A 23,443-nucleotide genomic window follows, 5' to 3' on the forward strand; every position below is an offset into this window, starting at 1 on the left:
CATGAATTGTGCAAACTCTTGTGAACAGAATTGTGCTTCGTTATCAGACGCAATTTCCTCTGGAGATCCATAGGACGCAAAACAACCCTCGCAAAATGTCTATCGTTTCGCTGGATGTTGTTTTTTCCATCGAAAACACCTCAACCCACTTGGAGTGACTATCAATCACAATGAACAATTGTTGCCCATCTAAGTCTGCAAAGTCAATGTGTAATCTTTGCCACACTCTAACCGGCCATTTCCATGGCTGTAGCGGTACTGTGGGTGGATTCTTTCCAGCTGTTTGACATGTGCTACACTCTTTCACCGTTTGTTCTATGTCCTTATCTAGACCCGGCCATCATAGATAGCTTCTAGCTAGACTCTTTGTTAGACACATTCCCAAATGCTGATCATGAACATCTTCTAGCAATTTTACTCCATATTTTTCAGGTATTACAACTCTCGCTCCACACATGACACAACCTTGGTCTACTGAGAGTTCGTTCCTACGTACAAAGAATGGTTTCAGTTCTGCCTCTGAATTCGGCAATTTGTTTGGCCATCCATTTGTAATATACTCCTGCACTCTTGACAAAAATCTGTCAGTGCGAGTAGACTTCCGAATGTCCCCTGATGTGATAGGTAACTCATCTACATGAGAGAAGTTAAAAAAAAGTCCTCTCTGTTTGGGGTAGCCCCAGATTCCAAAGGCAATCGAAACATGGCATCAGCATTGCTGTGCTCTGCTGCCTTACGATACTGAATATCATACTGGTACGCAGACAATATCAATGCCCATCTTTGCATTCTGGCTGCTGCCAGAGTTGGTATGTGTGCTTTTGGCTTTAGGATCATTGTCAACGTCTGGTGATCTGTCTCGATTACAAACCTTCTGTGTCTTTCAATATTCTGTAAGTTTCAATGAGGTACCCCCTCAACCTTCTAAACTCCAGTGAGTTGAGGCCCCGTACTGGTAGCGTCTCATAGAGCATCAGCATTACATCTCTGTTTTTGTATTCCAGTCGTCTTGATAGAAATGCTCGCATTGCATTTTGCCTTCGCGCCAATTAGCGCGTGCGCCAGCAGGACTTGAATGAAATAAACAACGTTGCTTAACTAGCCATTCAGAAGTAACAACTTATTGCGACACATCAAAAACTTTTAAAAAAACATTAAAGATTCGATGACTGAAATCAACTGTGGACTGGAAAATAATGTATCCTTTGGGTTCATTTTCAAGTTGTGGATCGTCTCGCAAAAATATGGCGATTTTTAGCAAGTGTTAAATTGAAACCAAATAAGGTAAAAAAATCAAAGGTTCATGCGTGCAACTGCGATCAGCGGTGATGTAACATTCGCAACAGTGCGGTCTAATTGCCTCACTGGGAATTGAACAATTATTTAAAGATATCCTTGAATATCACAATGCCAAAGAGTTGTCTGCCTTTCCAGAAGTCCCCATTGTGTCTCCCATAAAATGCATGGACGTGTAACGGGCTTATTCAAAGCAGTAACCTACCCCGTTTGAACAAGATGGCGGCGCGTCCAGACGCAGCGGCTTTGCGCTCCCACATTCGATGCAATCCGGAGCAGCCCAGCACCAAACGCGGCTGCGAGAAAACAGGAAAAAGTGTAACCAGAAAACGCAACGAACTTACCTTCACCACGAAGAATTCCAGGGCGACAGCACGTCCTCACACAGCAACATCGCGCTCTTCAAAGCGCTGCAAACCACGCATGGAGCAGCCCAGTAGCGGGGGGAAAAACCCTACCTGCACCGAAATCCAGTTGAAGCCCGTGGCGGTCAGTACAGACCCAACGGCAGCGGCAGGTCCAAATCCAACGGCAGCGGCAGGTCCAGGTCCAACGGCGGCGGCAGGTCCAGGTCCAACGGCGGCGGCAGGTCCAGGTCCAACGGCGGCGGCAGGTCCAACGGCGGCGGCAGGTCCAACGGCGGCGGCAGGTCCAACGGCGGCGGCAGGTCCAACGGCGGCGGCAGGTCCAGGTCCAACGGCGGCGGCAGGTCCAGGTCCAACGGCGGCGGCAGGTCCAGGTCCAACGGCGGCGGCAGGTCCAGGTCCAACGGCGGCGGCAGGTCCAGATCCAACGGCGGCGGCAGGTCCAGGTCCAACGGCGGCGGCAGGTCCAGGTCCAACGGCGGCGGCAGGTCCAGGTCCAACGGCGGCGGCAGGTCCAGGTCCAACGGCGGCGGCAGGTCCAGGTCCAACGGCGGCGGCAGGTCCAACGGCGGCGGCAGGTCCAGGTCCAACGGCGGCGGCAGGTCCAGGTCCAACGGCGGCGGCAGGTCCAGGTCCAACGGCAGCGGCAGGTCCAACGGCGGCGGCAGGTCCAGGTCCAACGGCAGCGGCAGGTCCAACGGCAGCGGCAGGTCCAGGTCCAACGGCAGCGGCAGGTCCAACGGCAGCGGCAGGTCCAGGTCCAACGGCAGCGGCAGCAGGTCCAGGTCCAACGGCAGCAGCAGGCCCAACGGCAGCAGGTCCAGGTCCAACGGCAGCAGCAGGTCCAACGGCAGCAGCAGGCCCAACGGCAGCAGCAGGCCCAACGGCAGCAGCAGGCCCAACGGCAGCAGCAGGCCCAACGGCAGCAGCAGGCCCAACGGCAGCAGCAGGCCCAACGGCAGCAGCAGGCCCAACGGCAGCAGCAGGCCCAACGGCAGCAGCAGGCCCAACGGCAGCAGCAGGTCCAACGGCAGCAGCAGGCCCAACGGCAGCAGCAGGTCCAACGGCAGCAGCAGGCCCAACGGCAGCAGCAGGCCCAACGGCAGCAGCAGGCCCAACGGCAGCAGCAGGCCCAACGGCAGCAGCAGGCCCAACGGCAGCAGCAGGCCCAACGGCAGCAGCAGGCCCAACGGCAGCAGCAGGCGCAACGGCAGCAGCAGGCCCAACGGCAGCAGCAGGTCCAGGCCCAACAGCAGCAGCGGGGCCAACGGCAGCAGCAGGTCCAGGCCCAACGGCAGCAGCAGGCCCAACGGCAGCAGCAGGCCCAACGGCAGCAGCAGGCCCAACGGCAGCAGCAGGCCCAACGGCAGCAGCAGGTCCAGGTCCAACGGCAGCAGCAGGTCCAGGTCCAACGGCAGCAGCAGGTCCAGGTCCAACGGCAGCAGCAGGTCCAGGTCCAACGGCAGCAGCAGGTCCAGGTCCAACGGCAGCAGCAGGTCCAGGTCCAACAGCAGCAGGCCCAACGGCAGCAGCAGGTCCAGGTCCAACAGCAGCAGGCCCAACGGCAGCAGCAGCAGGTTCAGGTCCAAGGGCAGCAGCAGCGTGTCCCCCAAGGCACCGCAGCTCCCGGAAGGCGGATCGCACATGGAGCCGCATGGAGCTGCTCAACATCGGACACGATTGCGAGAGACTGGCTGGTGAGTACCACAAAACCCTCACCAAAGTCCCAACGGAGCTCGGTAGAACAGGCCCCTGGACCACCACACCGGGGAGTTGGAGACGGAGCCAGCGCAGGGAGAGGAAGCAAAAACGTGGTCGGAGAGCGGGGGTGCAGGCCAGGCTAAGGAGGGCCCCACAAAGACCATCCTTACCAAGCATCTTTCTCGCCAATGTCCGGTCACTCTCCAACAAGCTGGATGAGGTAAGGCTGTGGATCAACACCCAGCGATCCCTGAAAAACTGCTGCGCGCTGATCTTCACGGAGACGTGGCTCAACGCACTGGTCCCCGACGGGGCTGTGGAGCTAACAAACCGCTCACTACATCGTGCTGATAGAACAAAGGACTCCGGTAAGAGCAAGGGCGGTGGGCTCTGCATCTACATTAACAATGACTGGTGCACCAACCACACTGCAATAGAGAGCTACTGCTCCCCAGACCTGGAGTACTTACTGCTCAAATGTAGGCCGTTCTATCTGCCGCGGGAGTTTACGGTGGTCATCATCATGGCCGTATACATTCCCCCACAGGCTAATGCTAACCTAGCATTAGCACAGCTGCACTCGGCCATCAGTAAGCAGCAGGATGCCCACCCCAACGGTGCCTTCATTGTTGCAGGGGACTTCAATCAGGTCGACCTACGAGCCTCGCTCCACAAATTCCATCAGCATGTGCAGTGCCCTACCAGGGGCTCAAACACACTGGACAAGGTGTACACCAATGTAAAGGACGCCTACAGAGCTCTCCCCTGCCCACCCCTGGGACAATCCGATCACCTCTCACTGTTTCTACTGCCCGCATACAAACCCCTCATCCGCAAGACCAAACCCACAATAAAGACGGTCAAAATATGGCCCGAGAATGCCACCCTACAACTCCAGGACTGCTTTGATCGCACCGACTGGGACCTGTTTGCACAACAGGCCACCTACGGTTCAGAGATAGAGGTAGACTTGGAGGAATACGCATCCACTGTGCTCTCCTACATCAACTGCTGTGTGGAAAATGTCACGGAGGACAAGGTGATAAAGATGTTCCCAAACCGGAAACCCTGGATGAACAAGGAGGTACAGAACCTGCTGAGGGCACGCAACAATGCCTTTAAATCTGGTGACACTTCAGCATACAGTGTTGCCAGATCACACCTAAGCAAAGGTATTAAAAGGGCCAAAGACACCCATAGGCAACGGGTGGAAGACCACTTCAACACCACGGACACCAGAAGCATGTGGCAGGGTGTCAGGGACATCACTGGCTACAAGAGCAGCCCTGCCTGCCCCCACAGCGATATGGCATTGACCAACGAGCTTAACACCTTCTTTGCCCGCTTTGAAACTGGCAAAACCACCTTGAGTGAAAGAACCCCAGCCGAGGCGGTGGGACAGGTCTTGCAACTGAGCACACAGGAGGTACAACGCGCTCTGCAAAGGGTCAACCCACGCAAGGCTGCAGGACCGGATGGTGTTCAAGGAAGGGTACTGAAGGACTGTGCTGAACAGCTGGCTGAGGTATTCACCAAGATCTTTAACCTGTCATTATCTCTGGCTACGGTCCCCAAGTGCCTGAAGTCGGCTATCATAGTTCCGGTGCCGAAAAAAGCAAAGATCTCCAACCTGAACGACTACCGCCCGGTTGCCCTAACGCCGATTGTCATGAAGTGCTTTGAGAGGCTAGTCCTCTCACACATCAAATCCAGCATCCCTGACTCACTGGACCCACATCAATTTGCATACAGGGCAAATAGATCTACAGAGGACGCCATCTCTCTGGCTCTTCACACTGTCCTGACTCACCTAGAGAGACAGGGCACGTACGTGAGGATGCTATTCATAGACTATAGCTCCGCCTTCAACACGGTCATCCCCACCAAGCTCATCACCAAACTCCACCAGCTAGGCCTTAGCTCGTCATTATGTGACTGGATCCTGGACTTCCTGCTGGAACGACCGCAGGCAGTGAGAATGGGCCCGCACCTGTCCTCCACTATCACCCTGAGTACCGGCACACCACAGGGCTGTGTTCTGAGCCCCATGCTCTACTCCCTCTTCACACACGACTGTGTTCCTGCATTCGACACCAACACCATTGTCAAGTTTGCAGATGACACAACGGTGATCGGGCTGATCACCAACGGGGATGAAACAAACTATAGAGCGGAGGTGCAGAACCTGGCGGACTGGTGCTCGGATAACAACCTGTCCCTAAATACCACCAAGACCAAGGAGCTGATCATCAACTTCCGTAGGTCACATAACGGGGAATATGCCCCGATCTCTATCAATGGGGTCAGTGTGGAGAGAGTGTCCAGCTTCAAGTTTCTGGGCACTCACATTTCGGAGGACCTAACATGGTCCAATAACACTGCTGCACTGGTCAAGAAGGCACAACAAAGACTGTTCTACTTAAGAACACTGAAAAAGTCTGGTCTACCCCAACAGCTGCTGAAGACCTTCTACCGCTGCACCATAGAGAGCATCCTAACGCATGGAATCCCTGTGTGGTACCTCAGCTGCACGGAGGCAGAAAGGAAAGCTCTACAGCGGGTAGTCCATAGAGCTCAGAGGGCCATCGGAACACAGCTACCAGACTTGGAGGGCATCTACAACACACGATGCCTCAGAAAAGCCACCAGCATCCACAAAGACTCTTCACACCCCTGCAACAGTCTGTTCGAACTCCTTCCATCGGGCAGACGATACAAGGCCTTCTATGCCCGCACCTCCAGACTCAGGAACAGCTTCATCCCCAGGGCCATAGCTGCTATGAACCGGTCCTGCTGAGCCGGATGGCCACAACGCATAGATCAACTTGCACTTTACCCTGTCCAAAACTGTTACAACTGTTCGTTTCGTTGGGTTGCTGCTGTCTAAATTACCTAAATTAGTGCATCGTATGGGAGGCGCATTCCCAATCTCGTTGTACCCCTGGGTACAATGACAATAAAGATATATTGTATTGTATTGTATTGTATTGTATTATGGCAATAATTGGCGTCCCGGGTAAGATCTTATGATAAACGCGCAATATAAATCAGTCTCAACTGTCTCGATGTTCTCCTGATGTTTTCATCGTTATATAACATTATGTGTGTGTATATAATATATATATATATTAAATGTTTTGTATATAGATCATGTTTTATATATAAATCATGTTTTATATTTTATATAATATATATAATTAAGTAGGGTTATTTCCACAAGAATTCATATGACATGTTCATTTTTGCCATTTTGCTTTAGTATTTTTCAAAATGGAAAATTTCAGAAATGTTGGATGTTAGTCACCGAGCGCTAACTTGACTACACTTCTTCCCACCCTGATTCCTGTAAAGACTCTATCCCCTACTCCCAATTCCTCCGTCTACGCCTCATCTACGCCCGGGATGAGGTGTTCCACACAAGGGCATCGGAGATGTCCTCATTCTTTTGGAAATGGAGATTCCCCTCTTCCATTTTAGATGAGGCTCTCACCAGGGTCTCCTCAATACCCCGCAGCTCCGCTCATGCTACCCCTCCCCCTATTCTTAGCAAGGACAGAGTCCCCCTTCTCCTCACCTTCCACCCCATCAGCCGTCGCAAACAACATATTTCCTCCAACATTTTCGCCACCTCCAACGGGATCCCAGATCTTCCCATCTCGACCCCTTTCTGCCTTCCGCAGAGACCGTTCCCTCCGAAACTCCCTGGTCCACTCGTCCCTCCCACCCAAACCACCCCTCTCCAGGTAATTTCCCTTGCAACCGCAGGAGATGCAACACCTGTCCCTTTACCTCCTTCCTCGACTCCATCCAAGAACCCAAACAGCCTTTCCAGTTGAGGCAGCGGTTCACCTGCACCTCCTTCAACTTCATTTACTGCACCGCTGTTCCAGGTGTCAACTTCTTTACATCGCGGAGACCAAAGCGCAGGCTCGGCGACCGTTTCGCTGAAAACCTCCAATCAGTCCGTCGTAACCAACCCGATCTCCCGGTGGCTCAGCACTTCAACGCCCCTTCCCATTCCCAATCTGGCATTTCTGTCCAGGGCCTCCTCCGTTGTCAGAGTGAGGAACAGCGCAAATTGCAGGGACAGCACCTCATATTTCGCTTGCGCAGTTTACACCCCAGCGGTATGAACATTGACTTGTCCAACTTCAGTTAGTCCCTGCTTTCCCTCTCTACCCCCTCCCCCTTCGCAATTCTCCCACTAGTCTTCCTGTCTCCGACTACATTCTATCTTTGGCTCGCCCCCTCCCCTGACTTCAGCCTCAAGAAGCGTCTCGACCCGAAACGTCACCCATTCCTTCTCTCCCGAGATGCTGCCTGACCCGCTGAGTTACTCCAGCATGTGTGTACCTTCCATGCAAAAAACATCTGTGGAGCACGACATAGGTTTTTCTGTTCCACAATCAGTTTCAGTCTATTTTGCCTTTCATCTTAGTTCCTGTCATGTTCTCTGCTCGACTTCGTACCTATTTCACGCTCCCTCTGAATTCGATGCATTCACAGTGGCTCCCCATGTGTCGCCAATCTAACCACGTGTCCTCCATCCTTATTTTCAGTCACCATCGCAGGAACGAATACTATGAAGTCTACTGTCTGCTTGCTATTCTTTTTCCTTTTTTTTATTAGGTAACTTGCTGACCATTGTGATCCTGTCGCGCGGAAGATGTGGCCTTTCTAAATGTATCACTTGGTATCTGATGGGCATGGCGGTGACAGACCTTCTTGTTCTGATTACGGCGGTAATACTGAACCGGATTAGCACAATTTATTTCCCCGTTCTCTTCCTCTCAACCACTCCGGTTTGCAGGCTGAAACTCGCTCTAACTTACGCAGCTACGGACAGTTCAGTCTGGTTAACAGTCGCCTTCACCTTCAATAGATTTGTAGCCATTTGTTGCCAGAAGATGAAAACAAAATATTGCACCGAGAGAACGGCAGCCATGGCTATTGGAACGATCTGTTTGGTCAGCTGCGTGAAAAACATACCCTGGTACTTTGCATATGAGCCCCTCTATACAATCAACGATATCCCGTGGTTTTGCAATATTAAGTTAAACTTTTACTCTGATTTCTACTGGGTCGGGTTTGACTGGCTTCAGCGTATGTTTAACCCTTGTGTCCCCTTCATGTTGCTGTTGCTTCTTAACGTTCTGACCGTCAGACATATTCTGGCGGCCAATCGAGCCCGCAAGAGACTCCGAGCACAGACTAATGGAGAAAACCGAAGTGACCCAGAGGTGGAGAATAGGCGAAAGTCAATCATTTTACTGTTCGCCGTGTCGGGCAGCTTCATCGTGTTATGGTCAACTTACGTTGTAAATGTCAAATATGTGCGGTTTACAACTGCGACTTATACGCTAGATTACAGCCTTCAGGAAACGGGATTCATGTTAGGTCTCCTAAGTTGTTGCACCAATACGTGCATTTATGCGGCAACCCAAAGTAAATTCAGAGAGGAAATAAAGAATGGGGTGAAATATCCACTAACGTTGGTCATTAAATTAATAAGGCATTAAGAACGGGAGAGTTTATTTGCATATTTCCAGCTCAATCTGCTCCACACGCATCTCCCAAAATTTAAGTCCCCGATCAGCTGTGTTGTTTCACAGCCCGTACCTACAATTCTCATGTCTTCCTCATGCTCAGTTGGACGTTTGATCCAAAATGACTTCAGCCAAACATCTCTTAACAGCGGTCCCACCAGGGTGAGTTTACTGTTCTGTGCAATTAAATTCAGATTGTATTACATGATGAATCATTGTTTGTTACAGGTGTGAGGAGAAAATCCGTGCCTGCGTTCTGTTCTATGATCCTTTATGACTTCGTTAATATTTGTTTTGTTTCCGCTTCAAAAGTTTTTGTACCCAGCACGTTGTGCTAACGACAGGGAAACCAGACCAGAATAAGATTGCCCAGCGATCCAAAATAATTAATGCCCGAGAAGAGATGTAAAGAACGATTTTGCAATCTTGCAATTTCTCCATCGCTCCTTTGTATTACAAATCTCCGGCGTCTGAACTGGTTTATCCACGGACATTGTGGAAATCTTCCAAAAAAAGTAGCTACAGCCCTGGTTAAGTTAGATGAATCATCTTTAGACACGGATGAGAAGCAAGTTGACAGAAGGCTGGTTAATATATTGCCACTTTTTAAGCAGAGCAGCGAAGAAAAATCGTAGGAACTACAGAGTAAGCCTAGCATCTACAGTAGTAGGCAGGTTACTGGAGAGGATTCTGCGAGGTAAGCTACATATGTATTTAGAAATAACGGAATTGATTGGGGATAGTCAGCACGGTTTTGTGCGTGTGAGATGTATCTCATGAAACTGATTGCTTTTTGAAAACGTAAGCGAGAAGTTTGGAGAGTCGTAGACGTAGCCTGTAATGATATACCGGGAACTGCAGATGCTGGAACCTTGAGTAAAATACAAAGTGCTGCAGTGACTCGTCGGTTCAAGACGCATCTCCGAAAGACATGCATTGATGCTTCTTCAGTTAGGGCCGCGTCCTCAGACTGATTGTGGCAGAGGAGAGAAATCTGGGAAATAGGTGGAGTCGAGACAAAGCCTGACAAGTGATAGGTGGATACAGGTGAGTGCGGTGCGGGGGTGTTGATTAGCAGATTGGTGGGAAAGGCTCGAAGTCGAAAGAAGAAAAAATGGTATCAGATCAGTGGAGGAAATGAGTGAAAGGTAAATACAGAAGGAGGGATATAAGTGGAAAGGAAAGCGCAGAGGGCAACGGGAGAGGTATAATGGGAGATATGTATTTGATACGTTTCTGCGTGATAGGATGTTCTGAAATGATAGACTGCATGGGAACCAAGGAGCGCAGACTAACGGGACACACAATTGGCTGAACACTCGGAGGCGATGGTGGTGGTGGAGGAAGATTGTTTTTCGGACTGGAATCCTGTAGCGGGAGGCGATTTGGTGGTTGCTGCAGTTTGTCATCTGTATCAATCTGCCCCACTGCAGTTTGTCATCTATATCAATCATTTGGATGAGACTTTGCAAGGCCAATTATGTTTGTAGAGGACACTAAAATAGCAGCCATCGTAATGACGTTTATCAAGACTTACAAGAACTTAATGGGTTGCGTAAGATGGCCGAGACATGGAAAATGCAGTTTAATTCGGCCCAACCTGTTCATGCCGACCCAAATGCTTCATCCCAGCTAGTCTAATTTACCCACATTTGTCCCAAATCCCTCTCAAGCTTTCCTATTCATGTACCTGCCCAATTTTATTTTTATTTGTTGTTATTGTACCTGCCTCAGCTACCTCCAAGGATATGTCATTCCACGTACCCACGACACTCTGAGTGAAAACGTTGCACCCCAGATTCCTACGAAATCTACCCCTCTTTCCCTCAATATAGATAGGCGCCTGGAATGATTTGCAAAAAGATGCATGAGCGGTAACAACTTTAACGGGCAAAAAATAGAGAGACGCATGGAATTAATATAGGCGACTGGGATTAATGTCGACAAGCATGATGATCGGCATGGAAACAACGGGACGAACGGCCTGCTTCTGTGCTGACACTATGACGCCACTTACTAAATCGGCTGGTTCCAGCTGATTTAGTGTTCCTTTCTTTCTGTTTGCAGCTTTGGTTTTTCTTGATCTTGAGGGAAATCTTTCTTGAATAACGAACGCAAACTCGATTCCTAAATGGGAGGGAGAGTGGGGGAGGGAGGGAGGGGGGGGGGGGGGGGTGAGGAGAGGAAGGAAGGAGGGGTTGGGGTAGAGAGGGGAGGGACAAGGGAGAAGGGGAGGATTTTTTTTAGTCAGAAAGTGGTGAATCTGGAATTCATTGCGACAGAAGTCTGTGGAGGCCAATATGTGATATGTTTAAGGCAGAGATAGATAGAGTCTTGATTAATACGGGTGTCCGAGGTTATGGGGAGAAGGCAGGAAAATTGGGTTAGGAGGGAGAGATATATCCGCCATGATTGAATGGCGGTGTAGACCTAATGGGCCGAATAGCCTAATCCTGTCCCTACCACTTGTTGCGTGTGAATCCCAACCCACGCTTGGCATGATCCTGTTACCACAATTTATAATACATATCAGGAAATACAGAATGGAAAACATTAATGATAGAATGCCACCAGTTTCATTTTTTTAAACGTATTTTTCAATAAAATTCAAAACTAAGTCAAGAAATAACTTGTATAAGAAGATAACTGCAGATGCTGGTACAAATCGAAGGTATTTATTCACAAAATGCTGGAGTAACTCAGCACGTCAGGCAGCATCTCGGGAGAGAATGAATGGGTGACGTTTCGGGTCGAGACCCTTCTCTGGGTCGCCTGGGCAGTTTGCAGCCCAGTGGTTCGCCTGGGCAGTTTGCAGCCCAGTGGTATGAACATCGACTTCTCCAATTTTAGATAGTTCCTCTGTCCCTCCCGTCCCCTCCTCCTCCCCAGATCTCCCTCTATCTTCCTGTCTCCACCTATTTCCTTCCTTTGTCCCGCCTGACATCAGTCTGAAGAAGGGTCTCGACCCGAAACGTCACCCATTCCTTCTCTCCCGAGATGTTGCCTGACCTGCTGAGTTACTCCAGCATTTTGTGAATAAATACCTTTAAGAAATAACTTGCCTGATTTCTGAAACCATCTTGTGACATTGCTAGCGGGGGGGGGGGGGGGGGGGGGGGGTGAATTCCGATACCCGTGAATGTGAGTTACAGAACGAAAATTCAGATTGACGGAAAATGTATGCCTGTTGTTGAATTAATTTACCAATGAAATTAATAATAAAATGATCAAATGTCACCATTTCCCTCCCACTCCCCACTGTCCAAATTCAAATGTAACTTGCAGATTCTTCTGAGCAGTAAACTTGACGGTTCATATGTGGAGCCAGAGGTTCAAACAGGGTGTTACAAACTTACTAAATAACATTGAGGGAATTAATTATCGGCTCGAATGTGATGTAACATTATTTCTCCAACCCCAACAACTTTAAGGTCCACTTTTGTTTTATTTGCTTTACTTCTCGAACAACCTGTATTTTGTTTGTTCGAAAGATAATATCTCTGATTCCTTGCTCAGCTTCCAGCATTACATTTCTATTCATAGTGACCAGTCACCAAACTACCATCGTGTCTCGCCTTTCCGAACATTATTTTAATCTGAGTTCCAAATATATTTACCAGCGCTATTTTCATGATCTCTGCTTCATCACAGATCAGTATACTACTCATCGCAACCCCAAACATTTCCACGATGAATCATTGCACAGATTAAAAACGAACTTCACTTACTAAATAAGTACATTTGAGGTGAAAATTAAGTCTTAATATGGTTTGTAATCGTTTGCGTCGAATAATAATTGCACTCCCCTCTGTGGCCGATCATCCCTCCGCAATCAATGTTCTGGCTATGCAGTTAACATTACTTAAATATTTTTCTCAGTATAGCACATGGCAAAACACCACAGTCATAAGATCATACGATCATAAGTGATAGTCGCAGAATTAGGCCATTCGGCCCTTTAAGTCTACTCCGCTATTTAATCATGGCTGATCTATCTCGCCCCCCTAACCCAATTTTCTTGCCTTCTCCCAATAATCTCTGACGCCTTCGCTGATCAAGAATGTATCAAAATCTGCATTTGGCATCCACAGCCTTCTGTGGTAAAGAATTCCACAGATTCACCACCTACTGACAAAAGAAATTCCACCTCATCTCCTTCCTAAAAGAACGTTCTTTAATTCTTAGACCATGACCTCTAGTCCTAGATTCTAACACTGGTGGAAACACCCTCTCCACATCTACTCCATTGTGTCCAAGCCTTTCACTATTCTGTACGTTTCAGTCAGTTTCCCCCTCATTCTTCTAAACTCCAGCGAGTACAGGGCCAGTGCCGTTAAAAGTTCATCATATGTAAACACACTAATTCCTGGGAATATTCTTGTAAACCTCCTCTGGACCCTCTCCAGACCCAGCATATCCTTCCTCAGATATGGTGCCCAAAATTGCTCACAATATTCCAAACTTCCGCAAACTTGGCCACAAAGCCTTCAATCCCCTCATCCAAATCATTAAAATACCACGTGAAGAACAGCGGCCCTAGTACCGAGTCGTGCGGAACTCCGCTCGTCACTGGCACCCAACCTGAAAAAGTGCCCTTTATGGACACTCTTTGTCTTCTGAAGAAGGGTCTCGACCCGAAACGTCACCCATTCCTTCTCTCCCGAGATGCTGCCTGACCTGCTGAATTACTCCAGCATTTTGTGAAAAAATCGATTTGTACCAGCATCTGCAGTTATTTTCTTATAGATTGTCTTCTGCCATCCGGTCAAACTGCTAACCATGCTCATATCAGATCTTGGATACCATGGGCTCTCATCTTCCGAAGCAGCCTAACGTGTGGCACCTTATCAAAGGCGTTCTGAAAATCTAAACATACAACATCTACTGACTCTCCTTTGTTTGTCCTGCTACTTACTTCTTCAAAGAATTCCAGAAAATTTGTCAAGCAAGACCCCGCCCTTCACAAAGCCACACTGACTTCGGCCTATTTTATCGTGAACTTCTCAGTACCCCGAAACATCATCCTTTATATTGGACTCTAAAATCTTTCCAACAACCGAAGTCAGACTAACCGGCCTATAGTTCCCACTATTGCTACCTTTTTGTGCAGCGGGATAATATTGACAATTTTCCAATCATCTGGAACCACGCCTGACACAAGTGTTTCTTGAAATATGGCTATCAATGCCTCCACAATCTCTAAAGCCACCTCTTTCAGAACCCCAGCGTGCAGTCCATCTGGTCCAGATGACATCCACCTTCAGCCCCTTCAGCTTCCCAAGCACCTTCTCCCTAGTAATAGTCACTCGACTAACTTCCACTCCATGACTTTCTTGAATTTCAGGCACGTTGCAGGTGTCTTCCACTGTGAAGACTGATGCAAAACAAGTTATTCAACTGCTCTGCCATTTCTTTGTTCCCGATTATCACTTCTCATCTCATTTTCCCGCGGTCCAATGTCCAATTTTGCCTCGTTCTTACCGTTCATATAACGCAAGAAACTCTTGAAGTACTTCTATTTTATATTATTAGCTAGCTTACCTTCGTATTTTATCTTTTCTCTTCGTATAACCTTTTTAGTTACCATCTAATATTTAATGTCTTTGAATCCTTTGGCTTCCCACTAATGTTTGCAATGTTATTTTCCTTCTCTGTTGTTTTATACTGCCCCTGACTTCTCTTCTCAGCCACGGTCGTTTCTTTCTAGCCCCCGAACTCTTCTTCCCCTTTGGAATGAAAAGATCCTGCATCTGCTGCATTATTCCCAGAAATTCCTAGAATTGCTGTTCCTGCGGGGACCCCTTTCCAATCAAATTTGACCAGCTCCTCTCTCTCTCTCGAGCCTCTGTAGTCTCCTTTGCTCAGTGCAATACTGACACATCAGATTTCACTTTCTCCCTCTCAATTTGCAGATTAAAACATATCATATTGGGCTCGCTACCTCCCAGTGATTCCTTAACCTTGAGTTTCCTTTCTCAAATCCGGTTCATTGCAAGACAATAAATGCAGAATTTCCTTTTCCCTGGTAGCTACACTACAAGCTGCTCTGAGAATCTATCTCGGAAGCTCGCTACAAATTACCTTTCTTGGGATCCAGTACCAACCTGATTTTCCCAGGCGATCTACTTATTGAAATTTCGCATGACTACAGTCGCATTGCCTTTCTTACAGGCCAAATGCATCTCCCGATGGAACACGTATCCTATATCCTGGCTACTGTTGGAGTCATGTGAATAATTCCCATTAGGCTCTTTTTGCCCTGACGATTTCCCAGCTTTAACCACATTGGTCTCTACGTCTTCTGATCCTATGTCACCCCTCGCTAATGACTGAATTTCATTCCTTACCAACAGTGCTACTCCACCCCCTCGGCCCACCTGTCTGTCTTTCCAGTAGGACATATAACCTTGAACATTTCGCTCCCAGTTCTGAGCCTCTTTCAGCCGCAGTCTGACACTCTATGTCATTCCTATGAATTCATACCTACCAATTGCTAACTGTGCCACAAGCTCATCCATTTTGTTTCTTCTACTGTATGCATTCAAATACAACTCCTTTAATTTGACTTTAATTCAGTGAGGGAGAGCAGGTATTTATAACTCAGGGATAATTATATATTTGAAAAAATGAGGGTAAGAATAAATGTGAAAAATAGATGTGTAACTGTTAAAGGGGTCAATTTATGGAATAGTTGCAACAATGAATTAAAAGAGTGTAGTAATACGTGTAAATTCAAGAAAATGTTCAAAAATATTATATTTGAAAGATACAAAATATGTGATCAGCACTGAGAAATGACTGATATGATAGAAATGATGGTTCTTGACTATATTTATGTTTCTTTCTATGTTTTGTTTATCTGCTTCTGACCTATGATGTGTTTTTAAATTATATTTTGTTAAGTAAATAGTTGAGTAGGCATAATAAGCTTTGGCTTCTGCCTGCACCTTTATTTTTTTGGTCATAAAATATCATGTCTGCTTATATTGTTTTATTTTTTGATACAACTGTATGGTCAATCTGTTGTAGTGTATTGACCGGAAAAAATAATAAATAAATAAAATGAAATATTTAAAAAAAAATAAAAATCATATTCTCCTCCCCTCTCACACTGATCCCGATTTTACCTGACCTCACTCTCTTATCCCTTCTTAAACTCTCTGTCCCATTAATTCTGGAGAACTCTGTAACATTTCCTGCACCCTCTTCCCCCTAAACTCCACCCTTACACTTGCAATTTGTGGACCCCCCCCCCTCCCCCCACTATTTATTGTAAAGCTCTTTCTTCGGCCATGGTTATATGGTTTGCCAGGAATTTTAAACTGTATAGGTATGAAACAGAGCTGAAACATTAATTGTAATCGCGCGTAACGCTTTGCCTCGTGTACGGTGCTGTGAGGATCTGGAAAAGTACTGCAGATGTGAAGGGGTTGCTTAAGATATAGGTTAAGTCGATGTTCTCAAAAAACTGGGCAACGAAGTTGCAAAGAATTCATCTATTTTATTTACTTTACTTTCTTCTGATGAGATTAAGTAAATACTTAACTCCATTTTTAAATTCCTCCCTAAACTTTCTCTGAGTTCCTGCGTAAATACACGTGTTTGTGCAGCAGCTGAGGAGTTGCAACATGACTCCGGTTTCTTGCAGAATGAATCTTGGGTTATTGGGATTAGACCCCGTCGAATAATTACTCTTCGTAAATCTAACAAGTAAAAAATTTACAACACGAGTCGTCCACAACACGAGGAAACTGCCGGAAATTGTGAAGAGTAAAACAATCGACTTCCTCCGACTCTCCATCTCCGGGTCTCTTTCTTTCTCTCCCTGGCTCTGGCCCCGGACTCTCTTGCGTGCTTTGCTCGCCACGAGAATATATCTGACGGTCAGGGCGTTGAGCAGTAACATCACAACGAAGGGCGCACACGGATTTAAAACATGATCAATCCAATTAAAGATCGTCCATAAAATATTAGAGTAAAAGCTTAACCTAAAGTTGCAGTACCACGGTACATTATTGATTATATATAAAGGCTCAATAACAAAATACATGGGGATGTTTTTCACAAAAGATAGAACACAGAGCACTCCTATAACGATAGCAGCCGTTTTCTCGGTGCAATATTTTGTTTTCAGCTTCTGAGAGCAAATGGCCACAAAACGATCGAAGGTGAAGGCGACAGTTAACCAGACGGAGCTGTCCCTGGTTGCGAAAATTAGAGCAATTCTGAGGCTGCACACTGGAGTTGTTTGGAGAAAAAGGACCGGAAAATATAACATGCTGATCCTGTGTAACATCACTGCAATGATAAGGACCAGGAGATCCGTCGCTGCCATGCCAACCAGGTACCGAGTGATGCAACGGGTGAGACCACATCTTCCGCGGGACAGGATAATAATCGTCACTACGTTACCTAGTTCAGTAAAAAAAGATATACATTCTGCGTAATCGGTCCAATGCACTCTGGCTGCATTTCATATATAAAAGCAACCCACAGCTCCACTACTGCGCATCTCATAAAGAAGTTCCCAACAAACACAGGAAATATCCGTCTGTACTGGGAGTAGACAAATCCGGGATATTCTGGGGGGAAAATCCACGCAAACTATGATATATTTTCTTTAAAGACGGATGGGGAGGACAGCAAAAACTAGAAACTGATGCCCCCGTTACAATTACTGGACCCCTTTCCCCTCAACATTCTTAATGATAATTCATGAGATTTTAGGTTGGACAAGCTCATGTGTAAGTGGACAGTATTCCTGATATGACGAGATCAATTTAACATATTGAAAAGCGCTAATGCCATCTGCAGACGAATTTCAAGTCAGCAAGTTTGAAGACGACTCGAAAATTGCTGGAGTTGCGGTCAAATAAAAGGGGTGTCAAAACATGCAACATGATCGGGTCGATTACAGATAAGGGCCTAGATATGGCAGATAGTGTTTAATCGGCCATATGTGAGGTGTTGCATTTTCGGAAGATAAATTTAAGGGAAAACGTTTTGTTAATGAAAGGAGATTTAGCAGCATTGATGCACAAAGGGGTATTGGCTTCCATATCGGTAACTCCATGTGGATATTGTTACAGAAGTTACGTGGTATACTTACATTCTTCGGCCGGAGCATTGAGTATAAGCGTCAAGAAGACACGATACAGCATTTGGGGACTTTGGTTAAGCAACATTTAGACTATTATGCGCTGTTCTTGTCACCCCATTACAGGAAGGATATGACGGCTCGAAGAACGTCCAAGAGGGGTTTACCAGGATGATGCCTGGTATAGGGGGCATCGACATTATGGAGAGATTTGATAAAAAAAAATTTCCGGAAGATTGTAGGATGAAAGGGAGACCTTCTAGAAGTTTAGAAATTAATCAGAGGCATAGATAGGGTAGATAATGCGAACCTTATTCCACCGGGTGGAAATTACAAATACTGCAGCGAAGATCTGGAAAGTCAGAGGAGGAAGCTTAAAAGAGATGTGGGGGACACATCTTTTACACAAAGAGTGGGCGATCCTGGAACGCGCGGCTAATTGTACGAGCAGCAGCAGAGTAAATTGGAGCATTTAAAGGGATTTAGATAGAATATGCACTGAATATGCACGGGGTGTGGAGCATGTTCAGCTATAAGCATCGGGACCGGTAGGTATCACGTCCAGCAGAATCATTGTGACCCAACGAGCATGTTCCTGAGCTGTTTTTTTCGGTTCTGAGTTCATCTCATCTAACCCATTCTATTAAAATAAATACCCAAAGAAACCTTTCAAAATCACTGCATTACACAACCAAGATAAAATTATCCCGCTCTACAGATGAAATTTAAATCAATCCACAGATATATCTACACGGAGGAAACCTTAGATAGAAATCCTGTTACTTGACATATCGAGAACAAAACAGACTCTCAACTCGATTAGTTGTAAAAAAGGGATGAGTTATCAAAACATCTTACCTGGAACCCCAACAGCTGCAAGAATAGGGTAATAAATAGCGTATACTAGGCCCGCCACATTTCCATGCATTTTCTATATGTGTCGGTCTCCGGAAATTCTATCTGTGGCAGTCTCCGGAACTTCAGGAAACTATTTGACATTGTGTGAAAGGCAAAACGGCTCTCTTAATATAATTCATGGAAATCCTCCGTGGGCCAATTAATCCATTGATTAAATACACAAGTTAAATCGCTCGCCTGTTTTTCTACTTTGTATATTAATTTGATATAGCGAGAATGTTAGTTTTGACGCATAGCTTCAGAAAGTAGAAGAGAATATTCCAAATGTCCATTCATTGTTCCCCTTAACCACACCAAAGTTCCTTTCCTCAAACCATCAGAAGGTTCAATGTGAGCCGATCTTTCACGCTTCACTTACAATCTTCCAGTCGCCGTATCCATCATTCAGTGAATTTTACGCTAAGTTGCTCAACTAAAAACAGAAAAAAGACAAAAACAGTGCAGTTCTGCAGCGAGAAAGGTAATAAGCGTTTAATGCCTTGACTCTCCCAATGAATGGTGAGAAGTTGGGAACACATTTTAAATAACAAAGAATAGAGTAGGTATGCGGGATATGTGTAGAGTGATTAAATAACGGCGTAACTATATTGAAAGGAAATACATGCGTCAATACTCAGAAAGCAAATTTAAATATCCAAGCTTTGGAACCAGGTATCAGATATTTTTAATTAACTGGATATTGAGCACCTTTGTAACCAAAGTAAAGAGGCCTATGCGAATCCAACCTCAGTACGATATTAAGAAAGTTTCGCGTGACCAGCCACTAGGCAGGTTAAACATAGACATGGCCGTATTTGATCTGACTTAGCGTCATAAAGTCACAGTGTCATACTTCATGGTAACAAGCCCTTTGGCCCAAATTTACAGGCCGATAAACATGCCCCATCAACACTAGTCCCACCTGTCTGCGTTTGGCCCATATCCTTCTAAACATTTCCTATGCACGTGCCTGTCCAAATGTATTTTAATTGCAGTGATAGTACCTGCCTCAACAACCTTCTCTGGCAACTCCTTTCATGTATCCATCACTCTTTGTGTGATAAAGCTGCCTCGGGTCCGATTAAATCTTTTCCCTCTTTCACATTAAACCTTTGCTCTCTGATCCTCGATTCCACTACTCTGGGTAAAAAAACTCTGCATATTTTGCCCACCGCTCATCCTCCAGCATTCCAAGAAAAAAAAAAGTTCCGGCCTGCTCAACCTCTCCCGATAGCTCAGGCCCTTGAGTCCTGGGAACGTCTTCGCAACTATTCTCCGAACCCTTCACAGCTTAACAAAAGTTTTCTTGCAACAGGGTAACCAAACCTGAACAGAGTAATCCAAGTGAGGAGGAAACAATCCTTCTATCTAATATCCACGCAGTAATCAAACATCATTGTCTCTCCTGAACAAAGTGGTTACTTAACCAGTCGTTAAAATTAAAATATCCTTTGTTACAATTGTACAATGATACTCTGTAAAACCACGTAGTACACAGGTTTTGGTATTTTAGTTCGCCATAGTAAAACAAGCATATTTGTATTGAAAATCGTTTTATTTTTGATAAATCCAGCAGAAGAAAAAAAAATTGTTATTACTCCTTTTCCCCCTTTGATATATTTGTTATCATTGGGCGATTTTCTATTATGTGAGGTTTCTTTGGAACGTAAACCGTCGCGTCATGGAAGTATACCTGCACCAGTTTCCATCAAACCCTCCGGTTCTAGATTTTTAATCACCTGATTATGGACACATATGTATGTGGGAACGTTCCCACTACACCCCTATGCCTCTTATAATTTTGTATTAAAATCTGGTAACTTGTGAAATTACTTGCGTGGTCATGAAAGTGTGTGACACACATTTGATTTGACCTTTTGTACAGTTGGAGATTTCAAATGTTATTTTTCTTTTATTTTTCGTTGTTAAACATAGAAACATAGAAAGGAGTTCGCCATTCGGCCCTCGAGTCAGCACCCCCATTCAAGATGATCGTGGCTCATCATCAAAAATCAGTACTCTGTTCCTGTTCCTGTCCCCCCCCCCCCCCCCGTATTCCTTGAATCCATTAGCCCTAAGAACTAACTCTAACTCTCTCTTGCATTTCCTGCAAACTTCCATCATAATTTCTACTCAGCACAACCTCTCTATTAACTCCTTGGCCAATGCAAGCGGCCTCGGACATTAATTGTAAACTCATGGTTTAAAATGAAAGGAAACAAGATAATGTTCGACCAGCTGATTAACAGAAAAATGCAGAACAGTTTAATTTGCTGTCCTCTGGACCACTTCGAGAAGATCACAACATAATATTACAACAAAACAACATAAACCCACCACTACTCCGAACATCGCGGCGGGGGGGGGGGGGGGGTTGGGAGATTTTTTTTGTCTCTTCCCTCGACGGGATGCGACTTTTTCCTTCTCTGATCTCCGTCCGCACTGCGGCCTTAACATCGTGGAGCTGACGGTCCCTTTGTTCGGGATCGACTTCGGGAGCTCCAACCGCAGGAGCCCAGATCGCCCCGATGCGGGGTCTTCGATCGCCGACTGCGGATGTTTCGATTACCCCGACCGCGGGAGAAAAGGAGGAAAGAATGGGCATGTTATTTGCCTTCCATCACAGTGGGGAATGTGAGGTCGCCGGAAAAAAACAAGATGGACGAGCTACCTGAACTGTTGAGGACTCGGAGGGAGTGCCATCAGTGCAGTGATCTCGGTGCTTGCGGAGACATCGCTCCATGAGGACATTCCGGAGTCTGGTGCGAGCGTGGACCGCATTCTGACTGTTCGGGCGGACAGGGACAACAACTCTGGACACGTCACGGTGTAGGATCGTGTGTGTGACTCGGACAATTAACTGATGGCTGTGGGTCTCCACTTATGATGTGTGCCCTGAGGATTCTCACACGCCGCTTTGGTGGCTGTTTAAATCTACGTTTAATCTTTGTGTGGTGATGTATCTCGTTGCTCTTTTTTGTTGTTGACTGTATGGCAAATGAAATTTCACTGTTCCTCGCTACACGTGACAATGAATCATAGAATGGAGGAGCGGGAGATTTTACGTGTGGGTGATAGGCAGATTGACCAATGTGGGGAAGGACAATGCGATTGGAGAACAGGAGATGGGAAGCAGAAGGATAGAGAAAAGGGAGGGTTTGAAGGCGCTTATGTTTCACGATCTATGTTTCACGTTATGGATGAAATTGGAACAAAATTACATCTTAATTGTGAATTATTGCACAATTATAATGGTAACAGGAGATTCGGCTGCTGCTTCAGCTCTCCGCCCACAGCGATTCCTGCCACCTGCATTCAAAATCTCTCGGTTCCCTCTCCCCTCACTTCCCCCTTTTCTCTAGAGATGCAGCTTGACGACTGAGTTACTCCAGCTTTTTGTGTTTATCTCCAAAATAGCATTACTGTTTAAGGGATATGAGCAAAGTGTCTTCCTACAAATAAAGGACAAAACATATTGGTGTAACTGGATCAAGCAGACGGTCAGGCAAATCTGGATAGGTGACATTTCGGGTCGGGATCGTTCTTCAGACTCATGCTCTGTCCTTATGTGTCACCCAACATCTGCAGTTCCTTGTTTCTGCACTATCTGCGAGCACTCGCTGACTTCTTCAATTTCACCTATCCCCTTATGTTTAGTGCAGTTTTTTTTAGCTTCGTTCCGTTTAAAGATACAGCGTGGAAACAGGCCCTTCAGCCCACCGAGTCCACGCCGACCCGTAATCATATATATACAGCCGGAAACAGGCCTTTTCGGCCCTCCAAGTCCGTGCCGCCCAGCGATCCCCGTACATTAACAGTATCCTACACCCACTAGGGACAATTTTTACATTTACCCAGCCAATTAACCTACATACCTGTACGTCTTTGGAGTGTGGGAGGAAACCGATGATCTCGGAGAAAACCCACGCAGGTCACTGGGAGAATGTACAAACTCCAGTGCAGCACCACCCATACACTAGTTCTATCCTACACACCAGGGGCAGAGTACCCAAGCAACGTACGAACCTGCACATTTTTGGCATGGTGGAAGAGCCCGGTGCACTCAAAGAAAACCAATGCCGTCACAAGGAGAATGTAAAAAGATTCCGTACAGACAGCATCCGTAATCAGGATCGACCCTGGGTCTCTGGCACTGTAAAGTTTTGTGCGTGCACCTGGGCCGATGAGATAGATTTGGAATTTTGATTTTTCAAACACCCTTTTCATCTCTCAGCCGTTGGTAACGAGGCCCACTGAACGATATAGTGGACATCGTGATCGAAGTCTTCCTACATTGAAGGGTAGTTTTGGAATATGGAAGTACTTTCACGGTTTCTCAGTCGAGCGGCAATCTTTATTTTCAGAAGACGATATTGCATTGTCAGGTCGTTTGGAAAGAACACATGTATGAATGTTTAGTATAAGATCCGCCTTCTTCTATGCGTCAATGACTTGGAACATTACCTGCATAATTGCATTATCACAGACACCATCTGATTCGTGCAACTCGACTACTAAGTTTAGTGAGACATTGGTTCTTG

General features: G+C 46.4%; 2 protein-coding genes across 2 annotated transcripts in view; one reads left to right on the forward strand and one right to left on the reverse strand.

Annotated features, from left to right (window-relative positions):
* Nucleotides 1-23,443, reverse strand: part of LOC144601114 (uncharacterized) — a 552,083-nt gene that overhangs the window by 459,986 nt on the left and 68,654 nt on the right. The window lies entirely within an intron of this gene.
* On the forward strand, nucleotides 1,516-8,881 carry LOC144601204 (putative G-protein coupled receptor 139). The gene is made up of 2 exons (XM_078413179.1): nucleotides 1,516-1,813; nucleotides 7,992-8,881. Exons 1-2 carry the CDS (start codon nucleotides 1,516-1,518, stop codon nucleotides 8,879-8,881), a joined length of 1,188 nt encoding a protein of 395 aa, XP_078269305.1.

Source organism: Rhinoraja longicauda, chromosome 16 (assembly GCF_053455715.1).
Source record: "Rhinoraja longicauda isolate Sanriku21f chromosome 16, sRhiLon1.1, whole genome shotgun sequence".
Lineage (NCBI taxonomy): Eukaryota > Metazoa > Chordata > Chondrichthyes > Rajiformes > Arhynchobatidae > Rhinoraja > Rhinoraja longicauda.

Bases quoted from the DNA above. Each gene is read 5' to 3' on its own strand.
- LOC144601204 (XM_078413179.1), top strand. From the start codon at position 1,516: ATGGCGGCGCGTCCAGACGCAGCGGCTTTGCGCTCCCACATTCGATGC. The intron at 1,814-7,991 runs GTCCAAATCCAA...TTTTTTTATTAG, and splicing joins AGACCCAACGGCAGCGGCAG to GTAACTTGCTGACCATTGTG.